Raw genomic sequence first — 23,028 nt, forward strand, 5'->3', positions numbered from 1 at the left:
CCTTAGTTCATTCTAGACCTTTGCTCATGCACACTTTATTGCCTTTTAGCATGGAGGATAGAATAACATAACAGTGCTTCAGCAAGACAAAACATAGCAAAAATAACTTTGCCTCAGTCTGAAAGTAATATAATAAGTTATGTAAGCATGAGCATTTTAAAGGGTTATAATGGCCAAATGAACTTCACCACAAAACTAAAACCTGTATTTTACAAAATATTTAGACACAGTTCTGTAGTGGTATGCAATTAGTATAACATATGATTTTATAGCTTCTTGGCAACTACGTCAAGATTAACATTATTCAACTGTCTTTCCTGGTATTGTCATGTAAGTCACTATGATAAAGAACATACCAAGAACATTTGCCAAGAACATGAACCTAATCCAGATGTAATGTTAATCAAAACAAATACATTCTTATACATTTATTTTTCCAACATATTGAGGGTTGTGCAGCATGTCAGTGTTGTCTTTACTTGTTTTTTCAAGAGTTATAAAATTAAGAGAGTAACAGCAAGGTCTTATTCCAGAAATTTGGTGGAATGTCATTACTGAACCCTTGTGGAATGTTCTGTGGACTGGAGCCAGATAGGAAACCTGAAACATTTGTTTTCCTGGTCCCAGATTCCAACCCCAGATTTCAGTAATAAGGATCTAAGAAGTCAAGATCACAGAAATAAAAAAAAAACAAAAATCAAATTTGATTAAATATTTTAGAATTTGGCGTAGGATTGTGTTACCTTAGACATTTCAAGTTTTTTAATAAGCAAAATTTTGTTCCCGGTCAGCCTTTAATTTACACGTCTTTTAATTCTTGATTTGTGAAATACGCTGCACTGTAACACCGCACATTTATGCAGGCATGCAGTCAGAATAACGCTTTTGAAATCGTAAATATTAAATTTCATTGCCTACCAATACTTGAATTGTCAAGTAATTAAGTTTAGTTCTGCCATCTGGTGGTGATAATAAACACTACAACAACAAAATAGTGGCTTCTGTGTTTTGGAGGAACTGTTGAAATTACTTTTTTGAAAGCACACCTAGAAATGACACAAATACAAATATTATTATTATTTTATCAAAAAATAAACGAAAAAAAACGACGATCATTTGTCCTAATGTAGTTCTGCCATCTGGTGGTGATAGTAAGCACTACAAAAACAAAATAGTGGCCCTTTGAGGTCACACAAAGAAATTATACAAATGCATTATTATTATTATTATAATTTTTTTAATCAAAAAAGTTAAACTAGTAACGGTATGCATACTAATATTACATTATTTGTCTTAATAGGCTCACCTTCATACAGTCAGTGTAAAGCACGTTTTCGGATTTGAAGTATCTTTAACGCAAGAAATTATCGACTATGTAGTTACCGTGGTACATTTTGTATATGTTGCTACAACAATGCAACTTCTTGTCCTTTCAACTAAATCGGCTTTTATTTTGAAATCTCTGGGTCCGCTCTTCCATTTTGTTTTTTGTTGCGGTGTTCACACTATGGAGTGGAAATAGCTGCAGAAACACGGTAGTATTATCAATGTTTGTTACATTGTTATATATTTAAATTTTATTTGTAGTACATTTTCATAACACTGTCACGCAGTAACACTGATATTTCATGTACGCAATATTCGCTTTAAAGACAAATTTGCATTAATTTTAATCATTGAGCACTAGGAAATAACGCCTGACTAACCCGCTCTTTTCATCTAATAACATAAACTCTATTATGATGTCCTTTTGACTTGCTGTATGATTTTAACCTTTGTGTAAGGCGTAAACCTGATCTAATCAGACGATGAGGCTTTTTGCTTGATACAGAGAAGTAAATAGTAAAGCACTCGAACTGACACAAGTAGCGCTACGCTTTCTTCATCATACAGTTTTCGGTTTAACGTTACCTTTAAACAACCCCTTTTATATTTTCCTTGGTTAGATTAGGTAGAGCAGACTTAAATGAAAATGTTATATTTGCTGTATTCTTCATCGATCGAGAGTTTAGTAACACTTTTTGTTTATTTTGACGCGTGCCTTGTTTGCGAAAAATAAATGTGGTCTTTGCCTATATGGCACCTTTATATAATAATTAAGGTTGAAACCTAATAGGGACCTACAATGTCCTGTCCCTTTCTTACATTTTAAGGCAGTGAAATAATAAGCATGTTCAACTTAATTTTCTCCCACGGTTATAGACAGAAGATGAGTTCTCAGCAGTTTCCCAGAGCTGCGTTGCCTCCCTCTTTGTCTGGACAGAGTCAAACATCTACTGGCACTTCTGGTCTAGGGATGCAAGCAGGTACATTTTTTGCCTAAAACCAGTCCAGTTTAGCCCCATCTAAAGCATGCCATCACTGGAGGGATCACAAAATGTGATAAATTCTTTGTTATAATAGGTGGTGATGAAAGCAGTCGTGAAGTAGATCACTCTCAAGATACTCCTGGCAGTAGCGCTGGTGCAGCAGGACCGTTTCGTGATGATAAGCAGGAGACTGTGGTGGTTAGACCGTATCCACAGATCCAAACCCTCAGCCAGCCCCCTGCTCTGCCCCAACATGTGCCTATTCAACCCAACCCTCCTATCACTGTGTCTGCCCCTTCAGTTCACCTGCCACAGGGACAGCAGCCAGGCATCAGTGATGGCTCACTGAAGGTAATCCCATTTTACTTTCTTATTCACAAGTTAAAGAGCTGAGACAACTCATAGCATACAACCTGCAGTCAATGGACAGTCAATTCCTTATCCAGTTTTTGCGTTTAGTACAGTATGACACGACGGCCACACATATCCGCAAACACACAAAGCATCATATTTGACGCACTGTGTGCTATTCTTATAAATTACGCCATTGCAAACGGGACATCTAAAACCTTGTTTATCAGAATCGCCTTTGTTCATTACACCCACAGTCGCGTGTCTGTCCAGACACGTGTCATTCCTTTTTGCTTCTTTTAAACAACACAACGCAACAGATTAATTGCGTCTGTAAACAAACACAAAGTATTGATAAATTGACCACGCTAATCCCTTACTAAATTTACCATGATTTATTATAGTATTTGTAGCTAAACCACAGTTACCACAAATTTACCATTGTCTCATTACAGAAACCAGATTAATCATGATATTTCTATGAAACATATGGTAATACAAATTGCATTTAGCCAAGAACATGGTTCCTATACTTTTTCTGTAGTAAAACAGAAAATGTAGTTTCTTGTAGTTCCCTCTAGTGTTGGGCGATATGCCCCATTGCGAGATTGTCATATTTATTTATTTATTTATTTGTTAATTTTTTACTGATTTATGACAAGCCATATATCTGACTCGTCAATACATGACCCTTTACATAGCGGTGATCCATGATCACCATCCCTCCCCTCGTAGGGCTTGCAAAATTTCAAAATCCCTGGTACCCCTTCGGGCAGGTACTCTTAAATTTTTGGTAGCCCGAAATGAATATAAGTAGCCCGAATAAAAAATACATTGTTTAATGTAGAATATTGATAAATCCTGGATTTCCATTAGGGATGCTCCGATCGATCGGTATCGGCCGATAATGGCATTAAATGACTCCATCAGTGCTCGCTAAATCTGCCGATCTCATGAACTAATCTTTCTGTTTACTTTTGTCATCATAGGGATCCTGAATGCGGCTGCAATTGGAGAATTTTTTTTACGTAGCGCAAGCATTTTTACAACCTGTTGCTCGTGCGATGTGCAGATTTGGATTTCTCTCTCTGCCTTTACAGAGAGATTTGCATTTTCTATGAGGACGCGCTCCGGTCAACAGCGCAACGCGTCTTTCGCATCCCCATCAAACAGCGTATACAACAATTATTAAGGAGGGACATTTGCATCATCATGCCAAAAGTTTATTATTTGCATGCGTTTTAAAGTTTTGACTGCTTAAACTTTCTTTTTCCTCACAGCTGCTCTTGTCTGCGTATACCCACCGCGCACGCACACAGCAGCCTGTCATCAGTGCACGTGAACAGACCAATCTCTCTAATGTCTTAAAGCTACAGTAACATAATTCATCTCTTAATAAAACCACTCTCTGCTCTTATACACCAGTTTGAAACAACATGATAGTGAGTAAATGATGACAAGTTTTTATTTTGGGGTGAACTATCCCTTTAATATTTAACGTATAAGACTTAAGCGGGGTTTTCACAGACTGGGTCACATTTTTCAGTCTTTATTCTTAACCCAAAGACTATTCCACATTTCTGTTTTTTTCTCCAGGCTGCTTTGAAGTCACCTATGCCCAGTCGTCTGATAGCACCTGCTCCTGCAGTTACCCAAGGCCATATTCCTGTCCCTGCCAAGGTGTCTGGACACATTACCGTTCCACTGGAAAGCAGCATCACTTCAGCTTCTATACCAGTGGCAACCATCAGTGGTCAACAGGTAGAGCACTTATTCAACAGCTGAACTACTTGAAACTTTACTTAAGATATACCACACCGTGTGTTTCATAACAAAATCAAAATGATTGTTTCTCCAGGGGCAGAGTAATTTGCATCACCTAATGCCGACTAACGTGCAGATCATAAGGAGCAGTGCACCTGCACTACAGATTGGTTCTCCTGCTCCTCCTCCTCACACTTTCCCCTCCCACCTACCTAGAGGTTAGTGCATTTCATTCACACATAATTACTGTTGACATCACTAGGGCTGTCGCCTTCGGATTGAGAAACGGCCACTCTCTCTCTCTTGGTCACTCAAAGTTGCGAAAAAGTGTCAATCTGCGCTACCGGTATACCACCAGAACGCGTTTTCAGCGCAGCTGGAAACATTATAACCCCAAAAAGGTTTCTCACTTGTTTTTTCACGGATGGAAGTGCTATAATAAACACTCAGATAGGCGCCAATCCCGTGGGTACTCCGGCCGAGCACCCATCGAAATGGCCAAGCACATATGCACAGTTGCTTCACATTTACTTCACATCGCATCTAAAACCACACGGAAACGTAACCGTGCCGCTTTCCTCATCTTCAAAGCACATGGGTGCTTCAGAGCGTCTTTCGTTGCTAAGTAACCTAAGCATTGCTTGACGCTGTGACGAGCACCCACCAGTGGAAAAAGAATTTGGTGTCTATGAACACACACATTTGTTAAGAAATATATATCTTATACTCGTTTACATTTTTATATTTCAAAATATATGTTTGCATTATATATTAGACGTATATGCCTCAATGTGCAAGTACGCATGAATTTATATAAATTCATAACTTTAAATTCCTAGATAGTATAGTGTAATATTATAAAGTATATTTTATATATAAATTCATAACTTTATATTTAAACTTATACATTACATTTTTAAACTGTTTAATTTAGTAGTAATATACAACTTGCCGAGATGATGCTGCCCTCTGTGGTTTACATGCTGCTGACCACCCGCTGATCACCTGGAACTCACATATCCAAAAGAATTTTAATATAGACGCTATCTTTACTAACTGACCACATATTTGAAGTATATCTATCTATATTCTCGCCTAAACAGCTTTTAAAACAAAATTTTATACCACAGAAAGAGCAATATATAAGAGTGGGTTTTAAGCTCCATTGCCGTTGAGGCGAAATGCATTATGGGAAACTTGGCTGGCATAAGTCCACAAAGTCACCTCCTGATGCATCTTCAATAAAATTGGATCAAGAACACATCTGGGGATGTTATGTGAACTTGGTTTGATGTGAACTTGGCTTGGATTTGGAACAAAACTTGGGCCACGACTGATGACGTTTTACAAGAATACAAGTACAGACAAGAATGCATTTTGAGAAACGGCCAGTCACGCATGCAGTGCGCGTATGATAGGGTGCGTCAGTAATAATGTTTTGTGGGGAAACAAAGTGCTCGGGCTGTAATTAAATGGACTAATCGAAGCCTAATAATTTGCCTCAATGATTTTTTTTGTATTCAAATTACTCGAGTTACTTGAGGAATCGTTACAGCCCTAGAAATTATATAATTGCATCACTTTGTGTGTGTTTGAGTACATGCACATGCATAAGGTATATACGGCATACTGTAACAATCTGACAACTGTCTTTGTTTTTATGTGTTTAGGTGCAGTCGCTGCAGCTGTCATATCCACTAAAGGCCCTACTGTTCTCAGACCAGCCGGAGGAGGAAACACGGGCGCTGGCCAACCTACAGCTGTGCAGCACATTATACATCAGTCTATTCAGGTGCAGATACTAATCACCTAGTTACACGCAACAGGTCGGCTTCTGGGTCCAGACACAGTCACTTGACTCAGTTTAGAAATGTGGAGATTCTGTAACATACGCCCCAACATTAAATTGCACATTAAATGAATTACAATATTGTTACAATGCTAAAAACAAAGTTGTGACTGTTGAGTTAGCGTTACATGCTAGTTAATGCTGTATGCTAGCTTTTAGGCTGAAGTTCTACTATTGACGTTACACTTACATTTTTGCAAATCCATATTGAAAATACACAAACTTACCACTCAGAAATGTCCATTTACAATCTCTGAATAATTGATTATTCCTCAAAATCTGTATCTTCTTCTGATACAGGCTCAAACATATAAGGTCTGCTGTTTGCACACAGACAGAGCTACTGAAATGAGCCGCTCTGAGAAACAGCCAATCAGTGCAGAGCTCAACATTATATTTCATGACCCGTTCAAATAAGGTAGTAATAGACCATTTCATTCTGGAGACAAATCCTAGGGTTGTAAATGGACATGTAAAACCATATCTGGATTATTAAACTTAATGGAGTCACATACAGTGGTGTGAAAAAGTGTTGGCCCCCTTCCTGAATTTTTGTTTTTGCATGTTTGTCACACTTTAAAGTTTAGATCATGAAACAAATTATATTAATTAAAGATAACACAAGTAAACACAACATGCAGTTTTTAAATGAAGGTTTTTATTATGAAGGTAAAACAAAATCCTAACCCACATGGCCCTGTGTGAAAAACTGCTTGCCCCCCCACCTAGGTTTAGTTTCTCTAGCCACACCCAGGCCTGATTACTGCCACACCTGTTTGCAATCAGGAAATCAATTAAAGGGACATTCCACTTTTTTGAAAATATGCTCATTTTCCAGCTCCCCTAGAGTTAAACATTTGATTCTTACCATTTTGGAATCCATTATCATCGCGCAAAAAAAAAAAACTAAAGAGTTTGGATATTTTTCCTATTTAAAACTTGACTATTCTGTAGTTACATCGTGTACTAAGACGGACGTAAAATTTAAAGCTTAAAATATCGTAACTCTTAGGTAGTGCTGCACAATTAATCGCATCGCAATCGCGATGTCAGCCTGTGCGATTATATGACAGCAAAATGTTGCAATTATATTAAATAAATAAATGTGTGGACTTGTTAACACAAACTTTCTGATAAAAGTTTGATGATTTTCCTTGCTGTTTAAAAAAAGAAAGAAAAACGAACAAAAAAGGCAGTGCACGTGTGGCATGCACGTGTGTGGTGTGCGTCGTCACTTATACCAGAGCGAAGATGGATGCAGAGGAGGTTGACAGTGACCTGGTAGCTAAAAAAAATTGTTTCACTCATCAAATGTTTCACTCTAGGGGAGCTGGAAAATGAGCATATTTTCAAAAAAAAGTGGAATATCCCTTTAAATAGGACCTGCCTGACTAAGTGAAGTAGACCAAAAGATCCTCAAAAGCTACACATCATGTTGAGGTCCAAAGAAATTCTGGAACAAATGAGAGAAAATAAATGACATTCATCAGTATGGAAAAAGTTATAAAGCTATTTCTAAAGTTTGGGACTCCAGCGCAGGCCTCACTTGCCACAGTTAAGGTCTGTGTTAATGACTTCACTATAGGAAAGAGACTGAGCAAAAATGGTCTGCATGGCAGAGTTCCAAGACAAAATCCGCTGCTGAGCAAAAAGAACATAAAGAACTGCTTCAGGACCTGGAAGATTTGCTCTGATAAATAGAACCATGAATGCTGTCTACCAAAAATCCTGAAGGACAATGTCCGGCCATCTGTTAGTGACCTCAAGCTGAAGCGAACTTGGGTTCTGCAGCAGGACAATGATCCAAAACACACCACCACGTCCACCTCTGAATGGCTGAAGATAAACGAAATGAAGACTTTGGAGTGGCCTAGTCAAAGTCCTGACCTCAATCCTTTTGAGATGCTGTGGCATGACCTTAAAAAGGTGGATCATGTTCAAACCCTCCAATGTGGCAAAATTACAACAATTCTGCAAAGATCAGTGGGCCAAAAGTCCTCCACAGCGTTTTAACCAACTCATTGCAAGTTATTGCAAATGCTTGATTGCAGTTGTTGCTGTTAAAGGAACACTTCACCCATTTGCATTAAGCTTTGTATAGTTAGAACCCCAGTCATGTTTTTGAATGGTCGTGCATCATTTACTCAGTTTCCGCTGAGACAGGAGAAATACAGCTTTTAGTGTTGCACTTCCTTCTTTCAATGATGTAAAAATCATCATTTTGCATCATTGAAAGCAGGCAGTCCAATATCTTTGTTCAGGGGATGAGACTACAAACACCCCTTTTCTCGGTCAAATAGGCACCAAATTTGAAATGTATGTTACATTTCCACTACAAATATGACGCACTTTCAATAAAGATTAATGTTTCTACGGGTGAAATGCTCCTTTAATGGTGGCCCAACCAGTTATTAGGTTTAGGGGGCAAGCGCTTTTTTTGCACAGGGCCATGTGGATTTGGATTTAGTTTTCCCTTCATAATAAAGATCTTCATTTAAAAAGTGTGTGTTGTGTTTACTTGTGTTATCTTTGATTAATATTTTAATTAGTTTGATCTGAAACATTAAAGTGTGACAAACATGCAAAAACATAAAAATCAGGAAGGGAGCCAACACTTTTTCCCACTGTATCTTCTGTGTAGATATCAGAGAACAATGTAACATTTTATTAATGCATTCTTTGGCACCTTTAGGAAAACACAAAGTGAAGCTGTTCAGCCCATAGTTTAATTTAAAACAGGCTTCTTGATGTTTACCTGCTCCAAATGTGTTCACAGTCTCGACCCTTGGTGACCACATCTACGACTGTTTTACCCACCATGGTGGCTCCTATCACAGCTGCCAGAACCCAGTCTCCGGTCATCAGTACCCCTGTGACACACACGGCAGAGATTCATGGGTAAATGATTGTATCTGTTTGCCAAGTTTGTATGTCATGATAGGGTTGTGTGGTGTTGCTTTTCTAACTGTCTTGCATTTTTAGGCGACCGGTAACTATTCACCCTCCAACCACCATTAACATCCAGCGTCCACCAGCCCCACGGGACACTGCTGCTCGCATCACGCTACCGTCCCACCCAGCTATTGGAGCACAGAAGGCCCAGTCCTCTCATCCAGTCGCACAAGTCAGTGACATAACACACCTGTTGTTTAACTTATCTATAGAATTTGTTTTGTTTATTTAGATTTCTTTGTGTCCTGGCAGAATTTTTACATTGATGTGTTTATTTCGTTGATGCTTTCATGCAAAGTGAATTTATAGGTTAGAGGTAGACATTTTACGAGTTTGTTTTTCCTTGGAAATGTGACCCTTAAAAACCAGATGAAATATATATATATGAAATTGGGGGGTACTTTCTGGAACTTAATGGGACAAATATCTTTCATTTATAAATTGAGTGTTTTCTCAATTGAGTTTTGTTCCACAGAAGCCGATCTTCAACACTGTGACCCCTGTTGCTGCTGCTACAGTAGCTCCTATCTTAGCTACTAACACTGCTCCATCAGCCACCACTACAGGTATCTTATTTAAGCTTATTTTTCCCCCCTAGGTTTCTGGCAGAGATGAGCTGATTTCATATTGTTTATAACATTACCTTAACATTGTCTGCCCTCAAACAGGCTCTGCATCACACACCCAAATGACCAGTAGCACCATTGTCACCATGACAATGGCCTCTCACTCGTCTCATGCTACAGCAGTGACCACCTCTGCTATACCCGTTGGTGAGCCTAACCTTTTCTATAGATGTATTTATCATGAGAGACCAAAGGAGGAGCTTTTATAAGAAGTGGCAGTTGTTAAAAACAAAGACTTTCTGGAATGGTTGATTCTGATTAACCAGTGACTGACATTTCAAGGTTTGTTATTCCCAGATAACCACAACAAACTAATAAAACAGCTTCATCTGGGTACTGTGAGTCATTTTGACTGATGCAATTTCATAGTTATAAAAATAATGTACATGTGTATAATTAATAACATGCATAATTTTTTATTTACAAATTAATTAACCAAAAGCATGTTTGTCTGAACTTTAAAGAAAAACACGACCGTTTTTTTTTTAATTATGTTTTTACCTCAGCCTAGATAAATCAATACATGCCCATCCTCCCTCAACGCGCGCAGTTTCAATCCCTGCACAGCGCTTCTTAACCTCTCGACGCGCACTAGCTCGGGGGCGGAAAGACGTCAGTTTTTTTACAATATCTATATACCCTACTGTATACAAACACGAATAATATTAACATTACTATACAGTAGGGTGACCACACGCGCCACTCCTCCCGGACGCATCCCGCCCAGGACCCCGTGTTCGTCCCCCGGAAGTCGCACCCGTCGACCGCATACGTCATAGAGGATTATTATTATTATCACAGAAAAGCAACCGTTACATTTTAAGGTAAGAATGAAACTACGATTGTATATCTTATGTTTTTAACTGAATGGCGTATGCGGTCAACAAATATGACTTCCAGAAGTCCAGATGACAACATGCTAAATATAAACGTGACTCCTTACCTTTGTGTTGGTATAACGATCGCGAATTGAATCCAGTCTGTTTCAGATGTGGGAATAACCAGTAAAAACTCTCCAATAAAATACATCCAATGACCATTTTTGTCCACAAATGCGTATAATCCGTGAAATATAGATATATTGTCCATTTGTTTACATCAGATTTCACATAACCATCTAGTAATAGAATATAATATACAATCTGAGGACTATTTACATCGTAACACTTGTGTATGAGATTACACTCGCGTTCAAAACTGCGGTCAAACTTTATTTCTAAAAGTAGGCGGGAGTATAATACATATATATAAATATCCAAATAGCGCGGTCAAATATCGCAATGTCATCTGACTCGCTCATTCCTCCAATGACTTCATGGAAAATATTAATAGACAGAACATGTAGCCAATTAGATAACGAATCCCACGATCTTTGTGTGACGTTTTATTTCCTGGTGTGGAAACGGCATTTTATACGCTTACATAAGGATAAATAAGAACAAACGTGTATGCATGTAAACAAAAGACTTTTATTTTGGGGCTAACTGGCACTTAGAAAAGGCACTAGTCTTACAAAAATGTTTGTAATCATTTTTGGGCCTATTGACTTCAAACGTGAAATATAACTTCTTTAGACTTGTGGCTTTGGCATCATTGCATTTCTAGGTTTCACACACACATTTATCATTAAGATTTTTAGTATTAAAAAGATGTTATGCAAAAAAAGAAATTTATTACAATGTACTTCATCCTCTCTAACTTTTTTAATTTTAATCTTAGAATAATTTTAAAACCTGGAAAATGAAGCTCAAAGTGTCTTCTATCTAATGATACCATTAGATACAGTTAGCCAATTAAGGCTACTAGGCATAGTAGAAACTTTTAGGCAGGTGTGCTGAGGCAAGTTGGAGCTAAACTCTGCAGTACACCGGCCCTCCAGGACCGAAGTTGCCCATCCCTACTCTAAATGGTTTAGTTAAAACAGCCCTTTTAGTGAAAGTAGGTCTTTTCATGGTTTGGGCCAGAGTGGGGGTGATTTTCAAGAGGTTAAAATGTGTTAGCATTTAGCCTAGCCCCATTCATTCCTATGGCTCCAAACAAAAGTTTTATTTTGTGCCTCGTGTAACTACTCATTTAAAAGTCTTTAAATATGGAAAACATGGAAGTGTTTGGTGGCTTCTAAATTCATCCCTGTTTGGAGCCATAGGAATGATTGGGGCTAGGCTAAATGCTAACACATTCACGAGGCGCTGTACAAAGATTAAAAGTGCACGCATTGAAAAAAGATAGGTAGGTATTAATTCATCTAAGTTGAGGTAAGAACATAGTAAAATATTAAAAAACAGTTATGTTTTCCTTTAAGCTTGTTTAAATGCATCTTGTCTTAAAAAATTCCTTGCACAAGGTTTGCATTTCTCACAAATATGTCAACAACATATATTAAACATATTTTTTGTAACATTTATTTTTTCATGTGATAAGAAGCTGTGTAATAAGCAGGATAACCTACAACCAGCTGGTTTTATCACAGAATAAATACAAAGAGGGTGATTAGGGAGATCTTGTACCAAAGGGATTTATTAATAATGTAAGGGATATTAACCAGCTGAGTGCCACCTCTCATGTCGGAGTATTCATTAAAATTCCTTTTTTATAGTCATACCCATCTTACAAAGTTAAAATTAACTTAATCTCATAACATTCATACTTTCTCTTTTCAGCTAAAGTTGTTCCACAGCCAATTGCCCACACGTCTCCACGTATGCAGCAAGAATATCCTGGAGAGAGGACTAACCTGATTCCCATCTCAGGTCATCGCTCCTCTCCAAACCCAGTCACTATGGAGGCCCGCAGCGATAACAGGTAAAACGACAACAGAAACTTTAGATTTGATGGTTAAGATCTAGAATCACATGTGAGATTTTAGGACAGCCTGGAAGGCTAATTCACTGTAGTTTCCTTGGGTGTTCAGAATAGAGCCTGACTGATTTATCGATTCACCAGTTTTATTGGCCGTTGTATATGTCGCCAATAATATTTTTTTCTACAGAACACATACCGCATATATACGTGCTTGTACATTGTGCAATTACTTCGTCTGTCCAGCAGAGCGTGCTCAATTGTTTACTGCTGGCCATCCAGGTCACTATAGTGACACAAGCCATTACCAAAAGAGGTCTCAATTTCAGGCATTGGCAGAAAATTACTATATAGAGTAGTGTCTGTGAATAATAAACTACTAAAATACTATTTAATTACAAATCCTTATGTCCTGCATGTTCATTTGATTACCATAAAAAACAGAATTTGTAAAATCATATTTAGAGGCATTCTAATAAGAGGCTTTTTCATTTTGTGCTGTGATATAAATTAGAGTTTACAGGGTTTTGAAGTCCAGTTTTGAATTAATATGTAGCGCATAATTTAAAACTAATAATTTGTTCATTTCTTATGTTCTTCTTTAGACCATCTGTGCCAGTACAGTTTCAGTACTTCTTACCCACATACCCCACATCATCATATCCTCTGACCCACACCTACACCCCCATCACTAGCTCTGTCTCTACCATCCGCCCCTACCCAGGTAAACACAACACACACCCTATAAGAAACCAGCTGTTTCAGAACAGTTCTTATACATGTGATACTGACTCTGTTGATGTCCCTCAGTCACGGCTCAGGCTCAAAGCTCAGCTCTTCCAGGTCAAGCTGGTGTGGGTGTGGCTACCACTGTACACTTGAACCCCATGCAGTTGATGGCAGTGGATCGCATTGGCCTGCAGTCTGCCCAGATCAGCACACAGAACATCCAGCCAGCCTCTATGACCGCTCAGGGCATCCAGCCTGCACCAATAGGAGTACAGGGACTGCATGCCACTGCACCAATCAACACGCAGAGCGTACAGCAGGCTCCAGTTGCCACACAGCAGCCACAGTCAGAAACAAAGCCGTCAGGTGTAGTAAGGGCAGGGTCATGCGTAGTTGAAAAATTAAGTGTTTTTATGTTTGTTTTAATTTGCAGTTTAAGGTAGCTAATGGCCATTGTTACCACAATCTAATCAGAAACATGATGATAACAATGTGTGAATTTCCTCAGAAATGATCAAATAATGGAAATAAATGTAGTTGCCATAATGGTTTTCTGTATGTTATGGAGGGCTACATCCAAAAAAAACCTGTCACAAGATTTTTTTTATAAAATAGCATTTTAAATATTTATTTTTATTTTTAGCCCATATTATCCAATTAAAATCAGCAAATCATTTGAAAATATAAATGTTTTTTTATTAGGTTATTTGTCTTGATTTTTCTTTTAGTTTTTTTTTAAATTTGTGTGTTTACAGGTGTAGTTCTGGCTGATAGCACTGCTTTTGTCACCAATCCGGTCGGGAGCACTTTCAGTGGAACTCAGCCTGTCACTACGGTGGGCCAGACACACCCTCAGGGGGCGGGCACTGGTCCACCGACCCTTCTCTCCTCCCCCCGACCCAGCATCCTTCGCAAAAAACCTGTGACTGAAGGGTGAGTTTATACCTTACAGTAAACATTGCGTTGCTATTTTGCTTTGACAGTTATTAGATAGCTACTACTAAGGGGATGGACTAGTCATCCTATATGTCAAGTCTTAGGAAGTAACCGTCTTTTGTATTATTATGTTAATGGAAAGAAATACAGAAGTGGATGAAATAGTATGAGACCAGTTTTGGGATGTATTTCTAGGGCGGTGCGTAAAAATCTGATCCCAGCACAGCCAAGCGAGCCTAACACTGGCCGGATGGATAGTGGGATGCGGCTATCAGGATCCCCTCGCCCAGCAGGGTAAGCCCTGCCCAAAGATCCTTTAATAATTTAGGGAATATAGGACGACAAATAGTGTGCTTTACAGATTTTATTTTCTAAATCTTCTGTTTCATTTATTAGGATGAAGCCCAAATCCGACGTTCATGTTACTATGGCGCCCCCAGTCATGGCTGCTGTGGAAGCTCTTTCCAGTCACGGAGGAGAGCAGCAGACTCTTTCCACTCCTGTCCATCATCATTCCCAGGCCATTCCCACTCTTCTAGCCCCACCAGCACCCACACCCCCCTCTCAACCCACAGCAGTTCTCTCTGCCCTGCCTGCAGCTATGGCCGTCACTCCCCCTGTTTCTGCCACCATGGCCAATGCCGTGGCATCTCCCACCCAGCCGGCAGCCAGCAGCACTGCAGCTCTGAGCTCCACCCTTACGGAAGTTAAAGTCAAACAGGAAATGGAGCCAATAGACACCTCACAGCCAGGTACAAGTGCTTCTCCAAGTAGCTGCCCCGTTCACAAACCTGTAAGCTATAGAGTACTATAGATGATTATTATAGCGTTATTGCAATTTCACTTTGGGTTTTTAGGTGTTGTAACTTAAGACATCAGAGTTCATTGGCTGTTGTCCATCCATTAAAGGGACATTCCCCTTTTTTTAAAAATATACTCATTTTCCAGCTCCCCTAGAGTTAAATATTTGATTTTTACCGTTTTGGAATCCATTCAGCCGATCACCGGGTCTGGCAGTACCATTTTTAGCATAGCTTAGCATAATCCATTGAATCTGATTAGACCATTAGCATCGCGCTCTGCAGGAGGCGCATTGATATTACCCAGCGTCTGAAATAGTCCCCTTGGTAACATTCAATAGCAGAGGATTATTTTTTGGGCACTGGGTAATATCATTGCGCCTCCTGCAGACATGATACGGCAGCAAAGTCCTTGATTATTATTATTACGCCAGAATGAGAGTATAGTTCCTAGCCATATCGGCCTAGAAAACTTTTAATTTTCCGTCATTCTTAGTACACGATGTAACTACAAATCTAGTCAAGTTTTAAATAGGTAAAATATCGAAACTCTTTGGTTATTTTTGAGCGCAATGCCAATACTCCAATCAGATTCAATGGACCGCGCCAAGCCACGCCAAAAGTGGCACCGCCAGACCCGGAGATTGGCTGAATGGATTTCAAACCGGTAAAAATCAAATGTTTAATTGCAGGGGGGCTGGAAAACTAACACACCTTCAAAAAAAGTGGAGTGTCCCTGTAAAAAAAGAATTCAATACTGATCAAATGTTTTCTTTTTAATGGCTTTGATTGGATTCATTGAATCAGATTTTAGAGAGTAGTCTAGTACCCCATGTATTTATGAGTTCAAACTTTGAATTCTTTTGTTTATAGGGGCCTTGGCTCCTTCCTCGACAGGTCCAGCTTCAGCACTCTCCTCCCAGGCCTCCTCTTTGTCTGCCCAACCTGGAGACCTCCTGCCCGGTGCTTCCCCAAGGAAGAAACCCCGCAAACAGCAGCACGTCATCTCCACTGAGGAGACGGAGATGATGGAGACCAACAGCACAGATGAGGAGAGAGCCAGCAGCAGGGCTTCAGGAAACAGACCAGACAGACACGAGTCTCCACCTAGGGAATATGTTGATGAGTTTAACAACCTGAATAGTCTTTCTTTTATTTCTAGAGCTTTTGAGGGGTGTTTTGTTCTCCTCTGACCAAATCTTTTGACTATTTTTGTAAATAATAAGTGGTGTGGATTTGAAAGAAGATTAATTGTATTGATGCAGATGAGGAGGGTGTTCGTTACGTCCCAGTCCGTCCTAGACCTCCACTTACTCTTCTGCGGCAATACCGTAACCCGTGGAAAGCTGCCTATCACCACTTTCAGAGATACAGCGACATCAGAGTCAAAGGTAGGTGTCTTTTAAACATCCTGTCAGCTTTCTCTATTTGTTCTTTGAATTATTTTTGTTATTAATGAATACTGAATGAGAATATTGTTTCCAGCAGAATATTTTTTTATTTTTTTTACCAAAACAAGTTCATGTAGAGTTTTTAAGAAAGTTATGTTTTGTGGTAAAGTAGGTGAGTCAGATTTTATTCAATATCTGCACATAAGAGTCTTGGACTACCTTGGCCAACGGGTGTAGATGTTTTCTTGCTGTGGTACACATGTATTTTCACATTTGTTTATTGGTCAGTGATAAAATGGTTTGGCAAGATGACAAATTAAAAATGTTTTAAAAGCATGCATCAGATATATTTCAATGCAAATAGTGTATTTATGTTTATTTTATGCAAAAAAAATTACATTTGCACCATTTTTATGAAAGTTAAGACTGAATGGACCTGAAAATGTCAAATGGCCGCAAATTGCACCAAAGAATGAGAAATACGAAATATTTTATCCACCTTGATGGCATGTAAGCTTAATCATAAAAAATCATTTTAAAAATCACACAATTTTAATGCGTTTTTGTAACATTTGTATAGACATATGCTGAAAACAGCTCTGTTTTCTAAATAATTTTTGACAAATGATGTAAAAATGTATGTAAAATAAAATTATATTACACTTAACTTATGATTATATTTTATTTACTACATTTTTTATGAATATATTTATATTTTCATTTAAAAAATACTGGTAACACCACATTGACATTTTTGCAATTATCCCCCAGATAATCTTTCAAAATGAAATAAAACCAGAAATTTTAGACTTGTTCCTCAAAAAATAAAAGGAATGTATGCAGGTAATCTGCAAATTTATTTTGAAATTTTAACCCTTTTACATTTAATTGAACCATACAGACACAAAATAATTAACGTCACGTCATTGACCCTTATACTGCAAACTTAAAAGGGGTAACTATAATGTATTTTAAGTGCACGCACTAAGATGATAGAGGTATGTATCAACTCTTCTTAGTTAAGGTAATAACATTGTTTAATATGACAAAACGATGGAGTATCTCTTTAAAACAAACTAGAAACTCTGGATTATATTGTATGCATGTAACATGAGTTTAAATCATGATCTTGCTACTGTCTTCTTTGCAGAAGAGAAGAAAGGAAGCCTTCAGGACATGGCCAATCAGAGGGGAGTTGCATGTCGTGCTCAGGGCTGGAAAGTGCACCTGTGTGCTGCACAGCTGCTGCAGCTGGTGAGTTCTGCAGCTGGTGTTGTCCTTTTGGCATGTCTCTACTGTGCGACTTAAACCAGTTGCACAGTATTATGTAAAAGATCTTGTCGTATCAGACAGGTTTTGATGGAGTTAATGCTGCATACCATGTATAGGTGATGGTATCTCTTCTCTTGATTGCTCACAGACTAACTTAGAGCATGACGTGTACAGTCGGCTGACCACCTTGCAGGAGGGGCTTATTCCAAAGAAGAGAGCTGGAGCTGATGATGACCTGCACCGCATCAATGAGCTCATACAGGTTAATGTCTCAGCATTCTCAAAACTACAGTGTACTGTGCAGAGCGATCGGTTTTTGACATTAAATGACCTTGAGAGAGATTTAAAAGCATATTAGGAGCAGTCTGATTTTCAATCGCTCTCATGTTTTTTTAATGTCATAAGCCAATCAATAGCCGTAGCGTGCATGATTTCACGATGAACTTCATCGCACATACAGTACTGTGCAGAAGGTCACCACCACCAGACTTGTTTTTGAAGTTTAAATGTCTAATCATATTTATTTTCCAATCTATTTTATTAAGATACAAACCGAAAATACAGGAAATATGTACAAAAAATAAATAATAATAATTTTCAAGAATACATGTCTTCTTTAGGCATTGTCTGTGTTTAGCGTGACTTCTCTTGGCACTAAACACATCTTGAGTGTTTTTGAGCAGAACGAAGTAAAAAGTAAAAAAAAATATATTTCAAATTAGAAATTAGGATTTTTATTTTATTTATGTTTAAGAGATCCTACAGTTTCTTGCTGTTGCTCAAGTGGAATGGGAATTTACCCTAAAAACTTGACACATCAGTTTACATTTTTATACAGTTTTAATACTATATACACATTTCCTGTATTTTCTGTATGTATTCTATTAAAGAGACTGAGAAACAATTTTATATGATTACTATAACATTGCAAAAACAACAAATCTAATTCTGGCATGGTGGCCTAAGACTTTTGCACAGTAGCGTATCTACCAGTTTTCTTTAAAAAAAATTACAATTTTAATGCTGTAAGCGTACTCCGGTACAGATCATAAAGTGTAATGTGAATGCAGACAATCATTTTTGGGTACGGTTAGCTGGACTCCAGACTGTGCCAAAAATATTAATATGCAAGCACTTAAAAAAAGATAATAATTTGGTTACTGTTTTTTTCGTCATGAGCCAGTGGCTCCTTGGTTGATTTTTTTTGTCTTGAGGCCTGGTTCGGTATGCTTAATGTGAGTGCGCACTAATAGACATCCTTAGTTATTTACATGTTATGCATTTGGCACTTTATCTAAAGTTCATTCAAGGTACATTTTATCAGTACATTTATTGTGTGTCCCCATGACCTTTGTGCTGCTAATGCAATTCTCTACCATTGGAGATACAGGAACAAATTTGCCCTTTCTAAATTACAGTAACTAAAGTCTTCCTGTATAGTTGTTAAAGAAAGCTACTTAATGCCTAGTTAGGGTTAAAGCATTTTTTGCCAGTTGGAACATATCTCATAAACGAAACCTGAACCTAATGTGATGGGTAATACGGGGTTCCCACTGGTCCTTGAAATCCTTGAAAGTTTGTGAATCTGGAGGGGGGGATTTAGGGCCCTGGGAAGTTTTGAAAATATACATACATAGATACAGGTCATTGAAAGTGCTTGAATCGATTTTATGCAACAAGTTTTCTGAAAAAAATAAATCCATATAATTCCCTGTGTATTGTAGGATAATCTCATAAAATTGTAGACTTTTTAAGCACACGTGCTAAACTGTTCACTTCAAATGCTTATATCTTCTGTATGCGAATGTTGATTCATAACAAAATGCTTTTTGGCATAGTTGTGTTTGACACATGAAAACATCTCGGGTTACGTATGTAACTGGTGTTCCCTGAGAAGGGAACGAGACGCTGCGTCTCCCTTGCCATACTTTCTGCATCCCTTTAACGCCGTCTTTGGCAATATTTCAGATAGCGATATACTTCCTGGCTCCTGCGTCACCCTGTCTTTGTCGTTAAGCATAACCATTGGTTGAATTTGATATACACATTCAGACGCACTTACCCCTGGAGGCGCCCCCAAAGTGTCACTGCAGTGACGCAGCGCGAGTTCCCTAGAAAGGGAACTGTAACAGTGTATCTTAAAAGGTAACACGAAGTAATCTTGCTCTCACTTGAAATGGGTCTCCACGTTTAGTCCTTGAATTTGAGGGTATTAGACCTGGAAAGTCCTTGAATGGTCCTTGAATTTGAAGTTAACTAAGATGTGGGAACCCTGATAATATGACTTTACTTAGGGTGCTTTCTCACCTGCCTTATTTAGTTTGGTAGAATTGTACCAGAGTTTGATAGCTTATTTGGTGCGGTTCATTTGGGCAGGTGAGAATACAACAATCGAACTTGGGTGGGCCCCAAAAGTGTACCAAACAAGGGGGCCGAGATCTCCTTGAAGAGGTGGTCTCGGTATGCTTTCAAACAAACTCTTCGTTTGTGGTGAACCAGGGGCAACCTTCCGATCTTTCTGATGAAGTCAATACAGAAGTGATTAAACTGCAATTCATCGACTGGCGCTAGAGGCTGGCACCAAAAGGGAGTCAAGTCCCATTGACCCCCATGTAAAAAACAACAACTTGACAGTAGAAAATAATGTTTACAGCCTTGTACAAAAATAGTTTTCATTCTGTATAGCTAATTTTGCCCTTCATGAAAACTGTGAAGGGCGTGCCCTTTTTTGTCCGCAAATTCATTTAAACTCACCCGTTGAAATTTTATTAAACCTTAAAGTTCTGCACAATTAAGGGCGTGGGCGCTGGAGTGACGGTTGAACAGCCACTGCTGTCACTAGAGTCAAGCTAGGGGGACGTGGTTTCAGCAACCAGCCACCTCAGCTTCAGCCATGTCCCACCTCTTTACCCATTTTCGGATACGGGCGAGTGATGCGCAGTAACGTGCGGGCAGGATGGAGATGGCAGGCAACGCCTACTTTAAGCTTCAGAAAGCTATGGGTGACGTCACTGACACTACATCCATCTTTTTTACAGTCTATGGTGGTAAGAACGCGATAGAGACAGAGCGCGGTTATGCAAACAATCCAACCGTCTCCATTGACTTTGTATTTTGAGAGGCCGCCTCCTTGTCATTTCTGGCTTATAATAAAAAACAGAATAATGCATAAAACCTGCTGTGTGTCAAGGTGTACAGCTAAAAACCCAGAAATAAGTTTTTATAAGCTGTCAAGCTGTAAAACTCAGCCTTTAAGGAGAAAAAAGTGGATCGCTGACTACGTTTCCTTTAGTGGACGCAGTTCCACTAACAGGAGTACTATAAAAAGTTGCCTGTTTCCACTTTTGTGTCTTTAAACGCTCGTTTTTTGGGGTCGACAGCTTATAAAAACTTATTTCTGGGTTTTTTTGGGGGGCTTGTTAGCTGTACACATTGTCACACAGCAGCTTAAATTTGGGCTTACTTCAATTTTTTGTTATAGCCAGAAATGACAAGGAGGCAGCCTCTCGCAATACAAAGTCAATGGAGACGGATGGATTGTTCCCCCCCAGTGGGCGTGGTTTTTAGGTTATGACGCGCAGCGCTCTGTCTCTAACCGACCTCGAACTGACATAACTGCAAAAAGTGCTGCACATTTTTTAACTAATCGAGCTGCTGTAGTTAGCTGCGCTGTAAAATAGCTACAATGTATAATTTTTGCCTTTTGGTCTGGACCAAATGAACTGAACTACAGATGTGAAAGTACCCTCACAGACTTGTTCTTGACCATTTTACCTTTCTTTGTCCAGGGTAACATGCAGCGCTGCAAGCTTGTAATGGATCAGGTGAATGAAGCTCGGGACACCATGATGAAAGTGCTGGACCACAAGGAGAGAGTCCTCAAACTGCTAAACAAGAACGGAACTCCCAAGAAGAGCTCCAAGTTAAAGCGCAAGGAACGGGCATAGACGCTATATGGTCTTATTCTTTTCTCTTCAGCCGAGTCAAATACTCGAATGCTCTTCATAAGGACCTGTCATGGTTAATCAGGTTGCTTTGCACAATCATCTACTTTCTTTTACAGTCTCAATAACACAGAGTGACAGTCGTAAACCATTAAAGCATTTTTACAACAGCCGCTGCTTACTGTGGACTATAGACTGTCCAGTGGATTTAATGCAGCAGGGTTAATTGATGTTTTTTGTATTTCCCCAAAAAGAAATGACTACATTTTTAAAGAACATGGTTGCATTTTTGTTTAGTTATAGAGGCAAATAATTTGTTGTAGTGAGAAGATTGGAAAGGTCAACTTTTTTGATAGATGTTACTCTTGTATTTAATTTGATACATACTGCACACGTACCCAGGAAAGAGTGTGAGCTTTCCATGTTTTGGTGCCTTGTAAGATGGGTGAAACTGTGGGATGGAAAAATATCCCAGATTAGTCAACAAATTTAGTCCGCTATGAAAATACATGGTAGCAGCCTAGATGGTGACAGTCCAGTTATTAACCAGTTGTTTATTCAACTCAACATTCAAGCGTTAAAGAATGACTGATGATAGTACTGAGCGGTGAAATGTGTACTTAAAAGTCAGTATAATTATGTAATAAGAAAGTGTTTATTGTTGTTTAAAAACATTATTGTTAATGGATGTGGTTTTCACTAGAGTCTTTTGTGCTGTTTTACAGACTGTAAGTGAATGTTGTTCTAAGTTTGAATAATAATCTGGCTTTTTTTGTACATTTTTGTTACTTTGTTCAATTTTGTTTGTACACTATTATGTGATATTACAGTAAAACTGGATACATTTACAAAGCATCTTGTTTAGTGCATAGATTTTGTAATGGGTGGGCTCTTACACCCCGCGCAATGCAACGCCATGTGCGACAAAATAATTTTTTGCAGCCTGATCTCACAAGAATTTTTAAATAAATAATAATAATATAATAATAATAATTATAAATATTATTATTTATTTATTTATAATAATATAAATAAATAATAAACAAAAGTAAATTGTACAAAAACTAGGACTGTCAAAAGATTAATCGCCATTAATCGCATCCAAAATAAAAGTTTGTGTTTGCATAACATATGTATGTGTACGGCGTATAATTATTATTTATATATAAAAACAAACCCAATTATGTATATATTTAAGAGAAATTGGTTATATTTATATATAAAATATTTATATTCGTATATATTATAAATTATATAAATGTATATAAAGTATTTAAATGCAAACATTTCTAAAATATATACCTGA

The 23,028-nt window shown here is 38.3% G+C and overlaps 1 protein-coding gene across 1 annotated transcript; it reads left to right on the plus strand.

Moving 5' to 3' along the window:
* Window positions 1-1,482: 1,482 nt before the first annotated feature.
* sap130a (Sin3A-associated protein a) lies at window positions 1,483-22,575 on the plus strand. Its single transcript, XM_073870151.1, has 21 exons — window positions 1,483-1,531; window positions 2,192-2,306; window positions 2,404-2,660; window positions 4,257-4,421; window positions 4,519-4,642; window positions 6,095-6,216; window positions 9,050-9,171; window positions 9,256-9,397; window positions 9,701-9,791; window positions 9,894-9,998; window positions 12,512-12,653; window positions 13,256-13,374; window positions 13,461-13,745; window positions 14,135-14,312; window positions 14,511-14,609; window positions 14,712-15,067; window positions 15,989-16,236; window positions 16,380-16,506; window positions 17,657-17,760; window positions 17,927-18,040; window positions 21,567-22,575. The coding sequence occupies exons 2-21, from the start codon at window positions 2,210-2,212 to the stop codon at window positions 21,723-21,725; spliced, it is 3,156 nt and encodes a 1,051-aa protein (XP_073726252.1). The 5' UTR covers window positions 1,483-1,531; window positions 2,192-2,209; the 3' UTR covers window positions 21,726-22,575.
* The last annotated feature ends 453 nt before the right edge of the window (window positions 22,576-23,028 follow it).

This window comes from Misgurnus anguillicaudatus, chromosome 8 (genome assembly GCF_027580225.2).
Source record: "Misgurnus anguillicaudatus chromosome 8, ASM2758022v2, whole genome shotgun sequence".
NCBI lineage: Eukaryota > Metazoa > Chordata > Actinopteri > Cypriniformes > Cobitidae > Misgurnus > Misgurnus anguillicaudatus.